The 20,829-nt window shown below is 42.4% G+C and overlaps 1 protein-coding gene across 3 annotated transcripts in view; it reads right to left on the bottom strand.

Moving 5' to 3' along the window:
- The window catches only part of ATP10A (ATPase phospholipid transporting 10A (putative)), a 171,143-nt gene that overhangs the window by 99,681 nt on the left and 50,633 nt on the right, over window positions 1-20,829 (bottom strand). For all 3 annotated transcript variants that reach the window (XM_090064948.1, XM_090064939.1, XM_090064932.1), the window contains exon 2: window positions 10,465-10,669. In XM_090064948.1, coding sequence (XP_089921074.1) covers window positions 10,465-10,669 — 205 coding nt within the window. The remainder of the gene's footprint in view (window positions 1-10,464; window positions 10,670-20,829) is intronic.

Raw genomic sequence — 20,829 nt, 5'->3', positions numbered from 1 at the left:
CTTACTTATTGGCATGGAGCCCGGCTCCAAGATCTGCTCTAATTAAAGCATCACTGTGCCCCTTGTACTGGCGTCCCTGCACTTAAAAACGGTGGCGGGGACACTTGAACTAAATTCAACAAGCTTTAGTTCAAGTGCCCCTGCTGCCATTTTTAAGCACGAGGCTGCTAGAGTGTGGCAACTGCCACACTCCAGCAGACTTGATTCACTGAGTTTGCTCTAACGCGCTGAAATTCCAGTGTGTTGGAGCAGCCTCAGTGCTCAGATATAGGTGCCCCATGAGTCTAGATATGTATGCCACTTAAGAATAGTTGAAACTTCCTGGAACACTTTAAAAGCACAACAGAAAAATGAAATACTATTTTGAGCTGGTCCTTGTGAACTAGCTCAGTGTTATATGTGAACACAAGCGTTTCTAGTCAGTCCTCCAGGTATCCCACTCTTGCTACGGACACTGGACAACAAAGCCCCCAGCTCCCTGGACATCATACAAAGAGACTACGCCCCCCATCCCTTTCCCTCAGCACTTGGCCACTCCTCCGCTCCCACCTCCTCCACCCCAAATGAGCCTGGGACCCAATGCTGCAGGGTACAGAGCAGGTAGGTGAAATTGCCAAAATAGCTATTAGGGCAGGTGTTGAAAATCCCCAGGGTTCTTGGGAGGCCCATGAGCACCCAGGCCCTAACCAGGAATCCTAATCAGAGGAGTCACACAGCACCCCCCCCCGCCCAGCACCTGGCAGCATCCCAACGCAATGAACCTGGAACCTTGCAGCACAGGGCCTATGCAGGGAAGTGAACGTGAGCAAATTATTTCCAGTGCAAGCAAAAAAGCAGAGATCTTGAGGGCTCAGAGCATGTAGCTCCCTGGGCACCACGAGCAGGGGTCATTCAGATACCCTCAGAACTGGCAACCTTCCAACTCATACCACCTGTCCCTAATGAGCCTGGGAGACAGCACAAGATACCTGTGGCAAAATGAAATGGAAAAAATGCTTTTCAGTGCAAGTCTAGCACAAACCAAAAATGGAGATCTTGAAGACCCCTGGAACAACCAGCTCCCTGAGTACTACAAGCAGGGAGTCATACAGCTTCGCTAGCACCTGGAAACCCCTCCACTGTCATGTCCACGCCTCAACTGAGCTTGGGACCCGGCAACTGGAAGGTGAAATTGATAAAATAGCTTTCAGGACTCCATTTCCTGTGATAGCCTGCACCCTATTCCACCCACCTGTGCACCCCCAGTCAACTGTGTAGATTTTAGTAAAGTCTAACAATGCTCTTTATTAAACCTAATCAGTTTGGGGAAGGGGGAACAGAAAATTTCAACTGCTGGCAATGATGTCGTTCTCTTTTTTGACATACAAGCAATCTGGGTCTTCCTCCCTGTATAGGGAAGTGCTTCTCTACCTTTTTAGACTAAAGACACTCCTGCATAGGCTTGAGGCACCCTTTAAAAAATGCCAGCTCTTAGTTTTCACTCTCCAGAAAAATAATAGTACGGTTTTTCTACTACAAAAGACTCAGAAAGACCACAGCTTATAAATTTCTATTTGAAATCTTTGAATTTATCTTGTGAATCATGTTTAAAAACCTAACAGTGATAAATTGTGTGGAACCCCACAGTAGCCTTGAAAGGATCTCAAGGCACCCAACTGTGCCATGGCACTTTGGCTGAGAAACACTGCTCTAGGTAGGCTGACCATAATTACAATATTTTAGGGAACTCTGGGACACCCATACACACACATGTGCATATGGTAGCACACAGGGTTGGAGCAGCTGTCAGAAGTGAGGTGCTTTTTATGCCAGGGCTAGAGTGCCAGCCAGGCTGGAGGTGCTATGCCTGACTCATGGCTCTGCTCTGTCCTGGAACAAATAGATACATCCTAGCCATGCACCGCTGGGTAGGCGGATGCAGCCAGCCTTGATCTTGCACATGCCTCCCCGGTTAGGGCAGGGAGCAGCTGGGCCAGGCTGGACTCTCCATGTTGGACTCTCCATGTGGGGGCTGTGATATGGCTGGCCCAGCCTGGTGGCATACAGCCAGGAGGCAGCTGCAGGTGCTGGGACTGGGCCAGAACTATGAATTAACATGGGGCAGACAGAGCCTGCACAGTGTCTCCAGCCTGGCCAGCACCCCGGCCCTAGCCCCAGCTCTGGTGACAAAGGCATCATGCTGTCCAGCATGTCCCATCAGCTGCTCTGGCCCTGCCTACTGCCACACACACACAAACACACTCCACCCCACAACTCCCAGGAGTGGGACCAGGCAGGAGAGTGCAGCATGCACACATACACACGCATGCACACACACCCGATCCAGGGGCTCCCAGGTTCCCACCAATCTCGAACTTCTGCTTAATTTTTTCAAGTGGCTGGGATGCTAAGACAGCCTATTCAATCTGAAACTGTCCCAAACAAGCTGGGACATATATATGGTCACCCTAACTCCAGGCACTGGCCCCAGGTCTGGGTATTCTACCACTCTCTGGTGATTTTTATGGCAGCAATGAAATCTCTAAAAGATGAGGGTTCTACTTAGTACCCTTAGCAGCGTAAGTGTGGAGACCTTTGTCCTGGGAACCATTTGCAATTGTCCCTATCAGTGACATTCTTGGACCAGTTCAAGTGTTATACCTGTCTGCACCACAAACTTGCAATGAAAAAAGATGTAAATTCAAACTGATGCAGTTATGATGCTTCAGTCTGTGTGTAAATAAGCCCTTATAAAAATATATATACAGGTATACCTTGGAGATATTGCGGGTTCGGTTCCAGACCACCGCAATAAAGCGAATATCGCAATAAAGCGAGTCACACGAATTTTTTGGTTTCCCAGTGTATATAAAAGTTATGTTTACATTATACTGTAGTCTATTAAGTGTGCAATAGCATTATGTCTAAAAAAACAATGTACATACCTTAATTAAAAAATACTTTATTGCTAAAAAATGCTAACCATCATCTGAGCCTTCAGCGAGTCATAATCTTTTTGCTGGTGGAGGGTCTTGCCTCGATGTTGATGGCTGCTGACTGATCAGGGTGGTGGTTGCTGAAGGTTGGGGTGGCTGTGGCAATTTCTTAAAATAAGACAACAATGAAGTTTGCCACATCAATTGACTCTTCCTTTCATGAAAGATTTCTCTGTAGCATGCAATGCTGTTTGATAGCATTTTACCCACAGTAGAACTTCTTTCAATAGTAACATCAAAGATCACTGATCACAGATCACCATAACAAATATAATAATAATGAAAAAGTTTGAAATATTGAGAGAACTACCAAAATGTGACACAGAGACAAACTGAGCAAATGCTGTTGGAAAAATGGCACTGATAGACTTGCTCGACGCACGGTTGCCACAAACCTTCAATTTGTAAAAAACGCAATATCTGCGAAGCACAATAAAGCGAAGCACAATAAAATGAGGTATGCCTGTAAGCTACACTGAAGCAAGTCATTCTTAAACAAAAATAAATGCTTGTCTACACAGTGATTTGCATTGATTGAATCAAACCAATTTATTTAAGCTGGTCTAATCAAAACTGTGTGTTTGGGAAAATCCCTAGTCTCATGGAAAATGGTAAAGGTTAAGGTCTAATCCCTACTGGTCAGGTGTGTAAGGTACTTTTTCAAAGAGGGACACAATGCGTAATTGTCTCACCCTTCATTTTCCTCCAGGGGTCCTTCTGAATCAGAGCAAACACCCCAGAACATGGCCAGTAATTTATAAACCATCACTTGGTTCACAGAATCTAAAGAAGTTCTTGTGTATTCTGTAAAAAGGGCTATTTTTAAAGTAAAAATATTAACATTGTTTTACTACTACAGGGCAACGCAAAAATATATGTGTTTTCACAAGTCTTTCAAGCCATCCTTATGCAACTTTAAAGGAAGGCTTGATCTTCCGTAATGAAGTCTGTATCTGCTCAATCACCCTCTGAAGAGTGGCTGACAAAATATTTCAAGCACATGTAAAACATTCCATAAGCAATTACGGAGGGTGTGGTGGCAAAACAGCTTGCACAGTAATACAGAAAACACATTGATTCTTATTTCACAATGTGTCTCCTATTAGGTAGAGTACACTAGGAATGGCTGTTGTGACTAGAGTGCAGCTAGGGTGGGTTAGAATTTAGAAGCAAATTGGTAAAATACCAAGAAATACTCAGTTTTTCCAAGGATTCGTGGTTGGTCACTGCTAGGACCATTAGATCACGCAAAACTGAGTTTCGTGAAGAACTCTCTCTTAGTTTAACTTTCCAATGTGTCTCAATACACACATTGATTTGATCTGTGCTTCAGCATGAAAGGAATCCTTTATATTCATTTTGATCTCAAAACAAACTATATAAAAAGGTGATTTCTGATTATTTCAAGCATTTCTAACACCTATTGCAGCAGTATCTAGATAGTGAGACTACAGTATCCACCTTCCACAGGAGAAAATTTCAAAGGCACAAATGCCTTTTGAAAGTCTCTCCCTATCCTTCCTTCCAAAAAAAAAAAATAAATTTCAAAGAAGTTACTGACTATCCTGGCAAGATAAGATTTTAATGCATTCTGAAATATTTTTCTGAAATGCTTTCTAATCAGTTTCCTAAGATCTGCTTACATACTATCACAGATATTCAGAGAAAGTAAAATAAATACTACTTGTTAACTGTGAATAGTGATTTTTTTTAAATTGCCTCTTTCATAAACTTGTGACAAAATAAGAGGAAAAAAGACTAATAAACTTAATTACCATGCAGTAGTTTCTCAAGTATCAAATGATTTGAGGAGCACCAGCTCTTTAAACTGCAATTACATAGATTAATTTTTCACCCATTTGCTTAAGTATCTTTTATTTTCTAGGCTACCTGTTGATAGGATGTATTCAAACTGGATTCTTCAAAAGCCAGAGAACTGATAATGCAGTCTACAAAGTTAAAACAGCGTATAGCATCAATAATTGGTTCCACACTAACACGATACATAATCATAGACAATTGATGCCAGACACTTCACATCCATTAACATAAAACCAATGCTAAGTGACAATCAGTAGCATCCCTAAGAGAATTATTCAGATAAATCAAGGCAGAAGTGAAAGCAGAAGCATATTCCACCCCCACCCCTCAAAACCAAACCAAACCAAACAAAACCAAACCCGGGTCTTAATTGAGAGAACCAATCTAAATCTATCAATTCTACAGAAGCAATCTGAGGGCCTTGATATACCTCTTGCACTTATGTTTAGACCCTGCAAAGCACTGGGATTGAAGACTAGATGGGCCACTGGTGTTCAGAGCGGTGCTGTGAAGAACTTTTTCCAGACAGAGAGCTGCTCATGCATAAGAGAATGGTGTTTCATGAGCACAGCACAGGAACCATCTCAATTTTGGGCAAAGACTTTTACATTCTTTCTGGGCCCTTAGTAACATTCGTGGGGTGTACTGGGGCTATAAAGAGGATATAGGTTGCCCTGGTGGAACACCTTTCAATGCTGTAGAGGAGCTCTAAAAAACTTTTAACTTCCTTCAGTATACCACCTTTGTATTGGCTCCTCCCTGGCAAATGGGGCAGAAGTTGTGTCAGGGACTGAGCGAAGTAAGGTTGAAGCGCACTGCATTCCAGCCAGGGTGTGCTGGTGGTACCGTTCTTTCTGGCATGCAACTTAGAGCACACTCAGGGCTCAACAAATTTTATGGATCAGGACAAGGCAGGGACTCTGGCTGGAGGCAGAATTAGTGGGTCCCAAATGACTTAAAGCAACATTTCTGGGCCCAGATTCTTTCTTTATTCCCTACCTTCAGTATACAATAGGGATACCACAGAATCTGGACCTCCCTCTGTCAGTAAAATGAAAATCTTGATCCTTTCCTCCTTCATGGTTTAAATAACAAGTTATTTCATTCTTATGAGAAACATGAAAGTGCTGAGGCTGGCTGTTAAATTTTTCCAAATGTTTGAGGTACTGCCATTGAAAAGCTAGTTCAGTCCTGTGATGTGCTGCTGGTATTTTAATGAGTGATTACTGCAAAATCTTTTCCCCTTGGTCTATGATAAGCCACATGGCCTAGCATGTACATGCTATAAACAGGAGGGAGTAAGACTATAAAATCTATTAATTTATTTTCTCACTTTAAAAAAAGGTGCTGTGAAATGCAAGCAGCACCACAGGACCACAAGCATATTAAGTCATTTTGCTGCTTAAGCTGATAATTTAAAAGCATTCATCTCCAATGAATGAACATGTTGGGTTAGTGCTCAGAAGGGTTGTGGGGACAGGCTCCCATGTTAAAAAGATAGTTGATACTTGGTACAATATGCTTGCCCTTCATCTTCTGTCATACCCCTGCTCAACTCAGCAGGGTAATAATGTCAAAGATGCTGAAGACTCTTCTCACATTCGGGAGACAGATTTACTGCTGCCACATGCGCTGACAACATACCGGACACATCTACATGTTCATTAATCCACAGTAGTTACTGAACATTAATTTAGTACTTGCTTAATGAAGTACTAAGTAAATGCACAGAAGCGCCAGTGCATGGGTTTTTAGTGACTCCTACTGCACAGTGGCCTAATGCTACTGCACAGTAGTGTACTAGCAGGGTTCTTGCCCAGCACACTATTGTGCAGTGTTATTAGGCTACTGCGCATTAAGCATCTTATGTAGCTGTGCCCACTGACAGGGGCAATTTCATGAGGGTGGCTGGTATTCGGCAGAGGCACTCAGCCAGGTGCAACAACGTAGGGCCTCTGTGGTACTGCAGCTGTCCTGGACTTCTCAGAACTAGCAGGTGTTCACACTGCTGACAGCTCAAACACCACCGAAATAGGATTCAAGCATTAAAGGGTTTCTGAGTTATCTTGAAAGTACTGCAGCTTCCTTTGGAGCTTTCTTTAAAAAGACTTTCTTAAAGCCTATTTCTGCTTTCATTGAAATGAATGGAAGTTTGCTCTATCCTGGAAACTTCTATGGCTACCAGTGCTGTAATATCTGAACATTTATCATTTAAGCTGGTGAGCTTAAATGAGATTATGCTCCATTCATCAAATAGCAGAGAACAATTATTATCCTCATTATATTACAGGCAGAGAATTGAGACACAAAAGGGCAATGGGCTAAATCCAAAAAGGGACTCAGGTGCCTTAGAGCAATGTTTAGGCACAAATTAGTTCCTCAACACTCCCACTCAGCTGCTACCTCATTCTGGACATGACTATGTTCTTTTCGTGCCAAAATTTCTGCAACTAAGTCTTGATTGCATTGAATTTCTTGATGTTAAGTACTAAGGTGTGGGTGAGGGCCAGGTCATAAACCTGGAGAGTAAAGCTGAAAGGCAGTGACACATACCAAATAAAGAGTCAGAACTAGCCATGAGGTAGGAGTGAGGCCAGAAGTCAGGGGCCCAAGAATCAAGAGCTAGGAACCAGCAGCTGAGGTCAAGATCCAGGAAGGATCTGAGGACTAATTAAATACAGGAAGGAGTAGGAGATTGGGCTTAAAATAATTCTGAAGACCAATGAAGCCCTAAGCAGCCAACCTGGTGATAATCGGTTTATATTTTAGAGCTTCACTGCCTATAGCCAACAAGGAAATCAGGAAGATCCTTGCACACCAGTCTGGATCTGCTGCTGCTGCAGTAGATTCGTTGTGCCCCAATCTAGATCCAGGCCCTGCAACCTGGATCCAGTCCGGGGCACAAGGTGAGTTCGACTCCCCTGGCCTAGTGGTTAAATCTTTCTGACAATTTCAGACATATTGATTCAAACCCCTTCTCTGACTGATTTGGAATAGGTACCTGATCCCTGGTGTGACCCCTGCCCCCCTCCCCAGCAGGCTACAGTGCATTCACCAGTCACTAGGCTAGCGTGCATTCTGGGTGAGTCTCTCACAATTTCTGTGGCTGAAACTGTTCCATTTGTATTTATATTTAAATATTCACTGGGGCAGAGAGTGAGAGCGTGACTCTATAATGGCAATGGTTATGGAACTCATCTGAAATAACTATGTTCTTGTCATACCTACAGTCAAACAAGGCCTCTCTCCTTGCTACTTCCTACTCGCTAGCTTAGGTAGCTTCCCACTTAGCTTGCTGGCTTGTATGAATCATTCTTAATCATTCTTAATGGGCTTGACTCTCTGGCTGTGTCCACACGTGTAAGGGTGTTTGGTTCCCCGAGACAACTAGCAGAGGTACACCTTGTGCCACTGCTAGTTGTCCCTGGGGAATGCCTTTGCCATGTGCACTCTGGCATGGCAGGTTATTCCGGGCAGGATAAGCCTTACCTGGGGGCTTGGGGGCCTTCTGGGGCTGCAGCAGCAGCAATCCAGGCTCCAATTTTGGGCAGCACATGCTCCCACATACACTGTTTCACATTTTTTTCCTCCTCAGACTTGTCTGACCCCTGGATATCCATGGGTCAAACCCTGCACGCTGCTCCCTTGCAGCGTGGAGGACAGCTGAACATGTGATATGGCCATATACCACATGGCCACGCTTATCTGGACTCAGCCTCTCTGTGCAGAAAAGGTATCTATAGGGTGCATAAATCGAAGAAGTGGATTCCACCAGATGACATGGTGACTAAAAATTAAGTGGTGTACTTCTCAGTGTTGCAACACTTAAGGCCATGTCTATATTGTCTCCTGCCAAGTGTGGAACAACTGCCAAGAAACGAGTCTCGCCCACTCCTTCCTGCTCCATACACATCAAAATTTGGCAATTAGACAATGTAGTTAGGTTAGTGGGGTTCTACATGTGTGTTACTCTCAGGCTCTTTCTTTTATCTAAGGCATATATGTCACCTAAATAACAGTTTTGGAAGCATGTGGTTGGGGAGTGAGTGGATGGGGCTTCTTTTCTGTGCACTGGTCCTGGCAGGACAGTATTAGAGATATAGCCTAAATCTCTCCACACTTTGGCCCAGATCACACATGTCCAGAGTTCCAGCTAGCACTCTTAAGTACTGGGCCATTCTTTCCCTCAGTAGGAAGAGTATGATTTTTCAGTAGCCAAATTAGGTGTTTTGGGCTACAAACTGATCATAGCTATCAAAACATTTGGTTAATTGTAATTAAGCTTTGCTCTAATGATCAAAGCTGATATATGACACCTAAATCACACACACACACACACATAGATGTGTATATATAAAGAAAGATAGATATAGATATATTTATACACACACCCCTGTGTGTGTGTGTGTGTGTGTGAGAGAGAGATTTAGGTGTCATATGTCAGCTTTGATTATCAGAGAAAAGCTTAATCTTATTTTAGTAATAATATTTTAGTTATAATATATCAAAGCTGACCTGACAGCTAAATCGCACACAGAGATCACTGATGTTTAAAAAAGAGAGAGAGAGAGCATGCGAACAAGCGAGAGATGAGATAAGCATTTTTTTTAAACATCAGTGATCTCTGTGTATGACTTAGGTGTCACATTTCAGCCTTGATTATTAGATATTATTAAGATATTATTACTAAAATAAGATTATTACTCAAGTAAGTTTATTATATTTTAGTACTAAAATCTTCTCAGGTTCTGCCACGGAAGGTGCTAGTTTTTTCCTGAAGTTAAGAGTTTTTGCAAAGGAATATTAATTTTTATCCCACTGGTTGTTCTATGCCTTTCTTGGTGCTTGGAGAGTCACTACAGTTATGTAATTTCTATCCTAAGTTGCTTTTGGCAAAATGAGCAGGAGTGCTAGAATATACATGTAGATTTCTAGAAAAGTATTTCAGGTGGTTCTTCGCTGGCCTGCCAGCCGATAGGAATTACAGGAAGAAAGAGGGAAGGAACGAATATGGTAATACTTAAGAAGGGTTGCAATGTTAGGTAATTGTTCAGATCATTTTCATGTAATTGCAGTGAAAGCTCCCCCTGTCCCTGACTTTCATGGCTTGTTTGCCTGCTTGTTGGTTACACATATGGGAGTGTCAGTAAGAGAAGTATAAAGCAGCTTTTATAGTGTTCTTTTTTCTGGAGAATGTGCCCAGTTCCTGGGTACTTCACCTTTAAACCTTGGAACGTCAAGGTCTTACACTCTTTAGGGAGATATTGCAACATGGAGTTTTAGGCAGAGTTCCAAGGGGAAGTAACTTCGCCCAGAGTCAGGGAAAACATTTGTTCTCCCATACCTTGAAAATTTTTATCTACTAGACAGTTAAAAATTCATTTAGCAAACCCAAATTACATGCAATAAAAAACTATTTTAAGTTTTCATGCTAGCGCAGCAAACACCTATTCATATTCTGGAGAAAGTGACAGTGAAACCTCAGATACCATCATGAAGTTAATTTTTGGCAAATACTAGCAGTTTTATGGCAATAGATAGATAAACAGCAATAGATTGCTGTAGATAGATAAGTAGCAATAAGAAAATCTGCCCTTATTGCCTGGTTCTGGATTGGTGAATTGCTCCCATACTTTAAATAAAATACAAATTTAAGATGTTGACTTACCAGCTCTAAGAATCTCCGCACTACCTGTCTTTGCTTTAAGTTAGTTTCCCCATCCAGGTTAGCTGTTTCTATATGACACAGACCATCAGGGTCACTTGAAGAGAGCAGCAATATGTCAGCGGGTATGATTTCATTACAGCGAAGCTGAACAAAATCTCCAACTTCAACTTCTTTCCAGTATCTGCTTATGTATTTCTTTTCATTCCTATTAAAGAGACATTTATGGGATACAAATTAAAATGTTGTCAAGTAGGGATGTCTCATTAATTTTGCTTAGGTGTTCAGTTCCAATCTTCCAACAATAATTTATTATTAAAATATTCTCAGGTTCTGCCACGAAAGGTATGTAGATAGTCATGTTACTGGTTAATTTTAATTAATGGTTAGGTCATGGCTTATATTGAGCGATTATGCTGCATTTAAAAGAGAACCTCATGCCCCCTCCATTAAGACCCTAAATGGCTTGTCTTGACCTTGGATAAATGGGTGTTGTTAACTGACCATGAACTTCTTCCCCCAGATATCAGCCAAGTGAGTTGGACCAAGAGAAGGTGTAGGGCAGGGGACATTGCTAGCTACTACTGAAGAGGGTGAAGCAAACATTAGGATACCTTCCCTACCCCAGGGCAAGGTGGGAAGCTGGGCAGTAAATGCACTAGCTTTCTTAGGCATGGCCCATCCCTTGCAATGCCCCTGAAACACCATCGCTGCGTGCTACCCTTTATGCTAAAGCAGACTCTTATCAGCACAGTCTATCCATAAAAACAATAATCAGAATAATTCCACACAGTTAAAAACAAAAACATAATAAAAGTGATTTGCTAGCATCTGTGGGAGTTATTTTTAAAGAATGAAGGTTTTCTTGTCCCCACTGACTACTTTATTATTCCTTATAAGGATGAGCCCACTATACGGCTGCATGTGAAAGACCAAAGAGCCAAAAATATACAGCACAAATGAATTCTAATATTAATCACTATGATCAAATCACCATGGTAGCTCTGCTGAGAAATCCAGACGCAAATGAAGTGTGGGGAAAGGACGTTCTTGTTTCTTTAAAGCAGACTACTATGGCATCTCATTAACTCTAGCAGCATCTGTTATGGAGTTAACAATCTCTCTGCTTTAGTATATTACAGCTTAATTTCTTTATCACTTCCAGCACCTATCCAAATGAAACATTAGCATAGATGTTGTTAATCTAGATGTAGTCACTAAGGTTGCCTGTTTTTTAAAGTTGTGCTAATTGGTTTCATTTTTTTGTTAAGAACAAGGGAAAAAAAGGAACAGGTGCTTGCTTAACTAGTTCTAGTTAAAATAAAATGTTTTTAAAGCACTTCACTTTTAGTCATCAGTGTAAATTGCTTCCCTTGGGTATTCCAGTTGAAAATCATTTTCAAACAGCTGAGATATTAATATTGCAAAACAGCTACTGCAAATGGGAAGCAGCTATTTTTGTCACCTTTCTAAACCACCAGAGCATAACGCTTAACAATACAATAGCATGGCACAATAGCCTAGATAGTTGCCACTGTTATGATGTTGAATTTGACATATACTTATTTTTTCTTGATAGCTCTTCTATTGACAGAACTGGATTCAGAAATGGATGAAAAAATCTTGCTGACTGAGATATCTATATCAATATTTGCAACATCCAGAATAGATTTTTTTTTACTAAAACAAAACACTCTGAAGACCTGGTAACTGTTGTGCTTCAGAATTACTACTGATGATATGCCTAATTCATGCTGGTTGCAACTTCAATGGCATCAGCCAATTTAAACAGTAATTCAGTTTGCTAACATGTATTTACTTATACTGAACAATAACAGAACCTCATAACTTGACAAAGGTATATCCAACCAGGGTTTCTTTGTGCCAGAATTTCTTTACGCCCCGTTTATAAAAGAAGAAATGAAAATTATGGCTGTACTTTGTGTGCTAATAAAGCCTGCTAAAGATTAATAAGAGCTCTAAGTGTAAAACATGATAGTCTAGCAAGGGCAGATAATTTACATATTGGCTGTACCTATTACTGGTTCCTGCACTCAGTCTGAAACAAGCATTTAACTTTTCTTGCTAATGAGTATGAATTGTTTTGAAACCAAGTGTGCAGTAATGTAGTACAAATCACTGGATCACACAATTAAAAGGTTTGCTGGCTAGGCGAGCTGTAACTCAGAACACTTTCACGTGGGACTGTTACTCTTGATATTTTTTATTTTAACTGTGGGACTGGATGATGTTCAAATGAATGTGAAATGAGTGGCGATATGTAAGTGTTACCAGACTGAAAAAGAGAGAGATCAGTCCAGCATGGCTGCTATAGGGACTAACAACTTTCAGTTAATTTCCATTGTTCAAAGTGTCAGACTTCTAGCATTCCTTAATCTTCCCCACACTTGGCAACTGTCACAACAGCATGCTCTCCGAGAACGGGTGGATGTGTCAGTACTTGTATAAGGATGGACTTACTGAAGGAACATTTGCACACATGTCAAGGGCTCAAAGTAGCACCTCTTTAATTAGAAACAGAACTGAGACAACATATTGGTGCAGTACTCCACTTAACCAAGTTTCCACCTCTTAGAGAAGCCAATGCTTGACACTTCAGCTGAAGGTGAAAGAAACACCATATTGCACAATTACAGAATAACCTGCCATATGGCATTTTTTCCTAATTACCATGTTATGGTTGCTGTATATCCTGAAAAATGTGGGTTTCTATCTCCAATATTGGATATTGGATCAAAAGTACTGTAATGACAACTGAATCAATGAAAGTTTTGCTACTGACTTCAACAGGGGGACAATTTCAGCCCTAGGCATTTGTCATTTGCTTAGTATTTAGTTTCATTATTGTTGTCTTGTGCCAGTGAGCTCTATAAGTTACTTATACTTTTTAAGAACATAGCATTCTTTGATCTTTCTAAAGTGCTTTTCTTTCCATTTTAACTCCGTCCTTTCTATCTGTATGAAGCGGAACACGTAGAAATGCCCAATTTAAATTCTATACATCATGTATTATTTTGTAGGTCCTTAATATGACCTCCTATTTGTCTCTTCACAATCTGTCTTCATGTAGAAATTTTCCATGCCTCTAATCATTTTCATTGCACAGCGTGGAATATGATGACCAGAATTAGATGTAATACTCCAGTTGAGAGATTTCTATACAGTGGCACTATAATATTTTTTAAATTATTTCAAGCGATTCATTATATACTCTGCCTCTACAAGTAAAATTACTGGTGCGTATTAAGTCAACATTTCAACAGGGATGTCTATACTGATGGCCCTGTCTTTTCCCCTGGTAGTTATATTTAATTTAATTTAAAACTCAATATGGTATAAGCAAAGTTATTCTATCCAAAATGACTAGATTTGTCAACCATATTTTCTCCTGTCACTGTACATATACTCTGCCTCTACAAGTAAAATTACTGGTGCGTATTAAGTCAACATTTCAACAGGGATGTCTATACTGATGGCCCTGTCTTTTCCCCTGGTAGTTATATTTAATTTAATTTAAAACTCAATATGGTATAAGCAAAGTTATTCTATCCAAAATGACTGGATTTGTCAACCATATTTTCTCCTGTCACTGTACTGTCCATCCATTAATCTCTTAAATGCCTCTGAAGGAACTCAATATTTCCTCTAGACTCAAATAATCTAAGTCACATGTCTTTTGTCTGTACATTTTGATTATTTAATATGTTAAATACCAATGACAATATAGACTTTGGCTGACCACAACTGTGACCCCAAATATAACCTTCTGACAAATGTATCATCTCTTTCTACTTCGTTTTTATCCCAGTTTCTAATCCATAACAGTATTTTGTTTCTCACTCTGTCTTTGAAAGTAGCTTAGAGGAAAAATCTTAAGGCTTTTTGAAAGTCTAAATAAATCCTGCTAGGTTTTTAATTTATTATTTTGTTAACATGCTCAAAAATTCAAAAATTCTAGTAGATTAGAGTTATTTTTTCTTCAGCTTGCAAAATGGCCAGCCTAATTATATGTCCACCTCAGAGTCTAAGCACTACAATGCCAATATTGCCATAATGCTATGATATAAGATAAAGTGTGGTGACCTTGCTAATTAAGTTGATGCATTAAGAGTGAACAGCTGGTTTCTAGCTCTTGTACCTAAACAGTCTACAGTGTTATGGAGGGCTCACATTCCATTTTGCACACTACTCCCAGCAGACAAAGGGATAAGAAATCCATTTCTTCCCCGGTCTATTCTCTACCAACAAATATACTCTGAATATAATGAAACTATTGGCTGGGGAGGCAAACAGCAGTACCTGAACACTTCTATCTCCCTCCTTCCTCTGAAGCATGAGTTGACAGCTCTTGGCATGCCTTTCCCTGAAAACAGTACGTGTAAATCTAAGACCAAAGACTAAAAATCTGTTACCCCAATCCCATCAAATTCAACACCTTTATACCAACAAAAAATCTGGTCCAGAAAGCACTGTAACTCTTAAAAGTTTAAAAGTACCACTGCTAGGGTCTTCCTGAGTGTTCCTTTCTGTCTTTGGTCGCTTTGATATGCATGAAAAATTGACATTTAAAGTGACAGTTCTGTTGAAGAAAACTAGTTATTGTAGAAACATTTATTTTTTTAGACGAATCCTCCATATTTTTAAAGCATTTTAATTAATTGGAATTGGAAATAAATGTTAAATGAAAATTGTTTTTATATCCATAATTCTCTCTGAAAGAAAATGCACAAAGCCAAAACATTTCATATTGTTGGTAGTGGTTTGAAACCTATGCCAGAGCCATGGGTTTGTTGAGGAATCCCTTTCTGTTCCTGAGCTGGAAAAGCAGACAGAAACTCTTTGCATCACTGCTGGGGACCGTCCTAAGATCACTGCATCCTCATAAATACAGCAGTGTGGGCCCCCATGCTACATAGATTTCATAGACATTAGGGCTGGAAGGGACCTCGGAAGATCATCGAGTCCAGCCCCCCGCCCAAAGGGCAAGAAGTCAGCTGGGGTCATAGGATCCCAGCAAGATAAGCATCCAATTTGCTCTTGAAGGTGTTCAATGTAGGTGCTTGAACCACCTCTGACGGCAGGCTGTTCCAGAGCTTGGGGGCTCGGACAGTAAAGAAATTCTTCCTTATGTCCAGCCTGAAATGGTCTCGTAGTAGTTTATGACCATTCAACCTCGTCATCCCTTGGGGCGCTCTGGTGAACAAACGTTCCCCCAGATCCTGGTGGTCACCCCTGATAAACCTATAGGTGGCCATCAGATCACCCCTCAGCCTGCGCTTTTCCAGGCTAAAGAGCCCCATGGCTCTCAGCCTGTCATCGTAAGGTCTGCTTTCCTGACCTCTGATCATGCGTGTGGCTCTTCTCTGTACTCTCTCAAGCTTCTCCACATCCTTTTTGAATTGTGGAGCCCAAAACTGGATGCAGTACTCCAGCTGCGGCTTCACCAAGGCCGAATACAGGGGGAGAAGGACATCCTGGGATTTGCTTGAGAAGCATCAATCGATGCAAGCCAGCGTTTTGGTTGCTCTACTAGCCGCAGCATCACATTGCAGGCTCATGTTCATTTTGTGGTCAATCATGACCCCCACCCCAAGTTTCTTTCTTCTGTAGTGCCAGCCAGCGTAGCACTGCCAAGCCTATAAGGATGCTGCAGGGTTTTTTTTCCCCAAGGTGGAGAACCTTGCATTTTTCGGTTAAACACCATGAGGTTCTCATCCGCCCATTTGCTGAGCCTGTCCAGGTCAGCCTGGATCACCCGCCTGTCTTCTGGCATAGATGCTTTGCCCCAAAGTTTGGTGTCATTGGTGAACTTGGCCAGTCTGCTTCCAACTCCAAAGTCCACATCATTAATGAAGATGTTGAACAATATGGGTCCAAGGACAGAGCCTTGGGGGACCCCACTGGTCACAGGACACCATGATGAGTGACTTTCATCAATTACTACCCTCTGGGTCTGACCACAGAGCCAATTTTCCAGCCAGCAGATCATGGTAGACCCAAGGCCACAATTGGCCAGTTTCGCCAAGAGGTGATCATGGGATACCAGATTGAAGGCTTTTTTGAAGTCAAGATATATGACATCAATCTCTTCTCCCCGGTCCAGGTGATAGGTCACCTGGTCGTAGAAGGAAATGAGATTAGTCAACCATGACCTACCCGGAACAAACCCATGCTGGCTATCCCTCAGGATGTTGGCGTTGTCCAGCCCATTAAGGATGGCCTCTTTAATAAACTTTTCTAAGATCTTCCCCAGGATAGAAGTCAGGCTGATGGGCCTATAGTTAGCCAGATCCACTTTCCTCCCTTTAATGAAGATAGGCACCGCATTGGCCTTCTTCCAGTCTTTGGGCACTACACCAGAGCGCCAGGAATTTTTAAAGATTCGTGCCAGAGGCTGGGCTATGATGCTTGCCAGCTCCTTGAGTACCCTGGGGTGTAGACTGTCAGGGCCAGCTGACTTGAAGGTATCCAGTTTCTTAAGATGTTCCTTCACCAGTTCAGCATTAATGGAGGGCAGAGGATCTCCCTCACCCGGACCTCCCTGTCCCGCAGTGGGCATGGGCATCCCATGGGACTGAGGAAAGACTGACGCAAAGTACCCATTTAATAGTCTGGCTTTTTCCTGGGTGTCAGTTGTCAGTTGCCCCATTTCATTCAGCAGGGGTCCAATGGTGCCTTTGCTTTTCTTCCGGCTCCCCACATATCTGAAAAAGGACTTTTTATTGTCCTTGATGCTTGAAGCTAGCTGGAGTTCAGTTGCAGCCTTGGCTTTCCTGATTTGCTCCCTGCAGGACCGGACCAGCGCAGAATAATCCTCCTTGGAGGTGAATTCCGTCCGCCATCCTTTGTAGGCCTTTCTTTTTAGCCTTAGGAGGTCTGCTAGCTCCCTGGAGAGCCAGGGGGACTGCTGTGCCCTCTTGCTGCCTTTCCTTCAAGATGGAATAGACTTAGCTTGTGCATTGAGGATCGCTCCCTTGAGGACCAACCACTCTTCTTGAATGCCCCTCTCCCTGGGGTCATGGTCCCTTAGGGCCTGACTGACAAGCCTGTCAAAGCTTGTCAAAGTTGGTTTTCCTGAAGTCGAGGACTTCCATGTTGCTGACTGACTTGCCAGCTTTATGGCGGATGGTGAAGGTGATCAGCTCGTGGTCACTGTCACCCAGCTTCCCAACGATCACTAGGTCACCGATTAGGTCATCCCCAGTAGCCAGTACCAGGTCAAGCACCGTTTTGCCTCTTGTTGGCCCACAGACTTCTTGAGTCAGGTAGAGGTCTTCCACGCACGAGAAGAAGCTTTGCGACTGCTTGGATTTTGCTGAGTGATCTTCCCACGAGATGTCCAGGTAACTGAAGTCACCCATGACAACCATGGTCCTGGAGCATGCAACCTCAGCCAGTTCCCGGGTGAACTCCTGGTCAAGCTGAGGACTTTGGGTGGGAGGTCTGTAGCAGACTCCCACCGTTATGTCCCCTGTGCTGTGCTCCTCCATGGTTTTAACCCAGAGGGTTTCCAATCGTCCACCTTGGTCACCAATATCAGCTTGCAGGGAACATAGAGAGCTACACCCCCGCCCCTTTTATCTACACAATCCCTCCTGTACAGGGTATAGCCATCTATACCCAAGGTCCAGTCAAGGGTGGAGTCCCACCAGGTCTCCGTTATCCCTATGACATCATAATTATTTGCATTGAGCAGGAGGACGAGCATGTTATGTATTATTTCCTATATGCAATTTCACGTTAGCCTCAGCAAGGTGTGTTCAATAATATGTCTGGATATGCAGGGCCACTCAGATTCACACCAGATAGTTTCCAAATATAGAGTGCAGGTGGTATGGAAGGCCTCATGCTAGCCCAAAACACCCAAGTGAATTTTACCCTTCTGTTCCAGACCGCTTGTCGGCCAGCTTTTGAAGTAAGAGTTGCCGTCACTTCAAAGAAGTTTAGATGCTTTGTTCTCCTTGCCAACACCAGCAGATTTTTAAAAAACAAATTAAGCACGTGGAGGTGTAAAAGTAACCTCTGAAGTACAAGTGTCTAACTCACCTTCTGCCCAAGGGCTGCATCCAGACAGAAGCATGCAGTGGTGGTGACAGCTCTACTCTGCGTCTGGTCAAGGGAATGTGGCAGTGGAGACAGCTCCCACACTGGCACACAGTGACAGTGGCAGCTCCAGCTTCCACAGCTGTGCCAGAGCAGAAGCTGCTGCTGCCTCTGCAATCCTGTGCTGTGGCTCTGGCTCAGAGCATGCAGTGAGTACAACACAGGGTAGTGATGGGGCCAGCAGCCGAGGAGCTGGAGCCACAGTGCGGGGATAGGTGAAGCAGCTGAAGGGAGACCAGGGGTGTATTAGCTGTCCCTCACACTCCTGCTGCCACATCCCCTAGAGCCCCAGATTCCCAGGCAAGCCATACTCCCCAACTTCTAGTTACTAATGGGTAGCTTGGCAGGCCAGGTAGAATGGCTGTGTGGCTTGAATCCAGTCTATGGCTCATATGTTTGACACACCTGTTTTAAAGGATAGGTCAAGAAGGGGTGGGAGGGAAAGAAATATACAGTTTGGAGCAGTCCTTGATATCAATCAACTCCTTCACTTTTTCCTCTCATGCTGACAAGAAAAGCAGAGCGAAAGGAGAACAGGAAATCCAACATTTGATTTCTAAAAGGGGGCACAGTAGCCACAGGTAACTGGTAGTCCTCCACCAGGCTAACCTCTCTTTGAGAGATGTCCTAGCAATTTGCAGTTTCTGATTAGGTCCTAGAATCTGCCAGGTCTTACCACAAGAAGATTGTTCTCTCTCCCAGAGCAACCTGTGCACCCTTGGATGGCCAGTATGGGGCTTGTGTACCCTATTGCAGGCTACTGAAGCAAAGCTGGTGACAATTTTCTAATTATTTTCTTTAATATAAACAAAATTGTTATAGTACAAGTAATATTCTTAAAGTAATAGAAAGACCATGGCCCAGATCTTACTCCATCTTTAATGTGTCTACATGGCATTTGCACAGATTTTAAATATCCCAGTTGCTAGACCTGATCCTAATCCATCCTGTGCAGTAGATACAGCACTGCAAGGACATCTATGAAACTCCATTTGGCCTGGAAAGATCCCTATGACTAAACTTGGCTTGAATATTCATTTTCAGAAGTGATTCAGAAACACAACCTAGATAGCTGCCTCAACCCTAAGCCCAGTTGCAATGCAATTCCATTCTTCAAAGTATATAAACTAAGCCTAACTCCTCAATTCCTTTTATGGAAAAAAATGTTGATGAACTGTTTGATGAAGAAAAGATGACAAACCACCTAGCTTCTGTTGAATATTTAGTGGTTAGGGTACTTGCCAGTAAAGTGGGAGACCAAAGCTCTGGTATTTCTTCAACCAAAAGGAATTTGAAGCTCCATTTTGCACTACCTAGGAAAATACTTTAATCACTAGGACATCCTTCATTCATCATACTGAAGCTGAGCCACTAGGCAGCAAAAGATATGGTCACAGAAGGAGAATGGGTGGAGCCTGATCCAGTAGTCCAATATTTCCTCAGGAGAAGGAGGGGAAATATTTCTGGCTCTTCTTTCCAATGCTGTTCCTGCATTTTGCATTTATCAATAGTAGTAGTTTACAGCTTTCACTGAAAACAACCAGTGAAACAGACAATAAAACTATATAAACCTGCATTTTCTGCTAATTGCAATAACATTATATATGCTTTTGTTTTGGGCTTTTATTCTTTATGCAGATAAAGCACATACACAGAGGGCTGCATTTATTATTAATAACTGGGTCAAGTGCACAAAGAGTCACTGGGAATAGGAGGTAGAACCCAGGAGTCTCATCCCTCCCAGGCCAGTGCCTTGAAAACTGCCTTCATCATTTGGCCACTGAGTCATGTTCCCTCTTTCATGCTCTCCTTCTATCTACTGGTGGAACAGAATCAGCCTCTAGGGATGCTCTGGGCTCCCTATAGGGAGAATGGGAGAGCAAAGCATGTCCCTGGGTAAAAGAGGATGGCACTCTCGAGGCTAGACATGTACTTTATAGGCAGGAGCAGAGTAAAAATAGGATCTGGGCCAAGATTTCAGATGGATGAGGTAAGGCAGGGGATAATCAGCAACACTTACTGTTTGGAAATAATAGAAATATCAGGTTTAAAACAGTTAAAGCAATCAAATTTCTGAGGCTTATATTCATTACTTTAAGCCTGGGCAAGATAACTGTCTACAAACACATGTTGAAAACCATTTGGTTATGATTATAACATTGTGGCAGGATTAAGGAACAACACAGAGTATTAAGCAGTTCCAAAGCAGGTTACATAATGTCCAGAGTATGTCTTCATTCCACC

Source organism: Crocodylus siamensis, chromosome 1 (genome assembly GCF_052110815.1).
Source record: "Crocodylus siamensis isolate JL-2025a chromosome 1, ASM5211081v1, whole genome shotgun sequence".
Lineage (NCBI taxonomy): Eukaryota > Metazoa > Chordata > Crocodylia > Crocodylidae > Crocodylus > Crocodylus siamensis.
The sequence above is the reverse complement of the archived record's forward strand: the minus strand, read 5'-3'. Positions and strand labels throughout refer to the sequence as shown.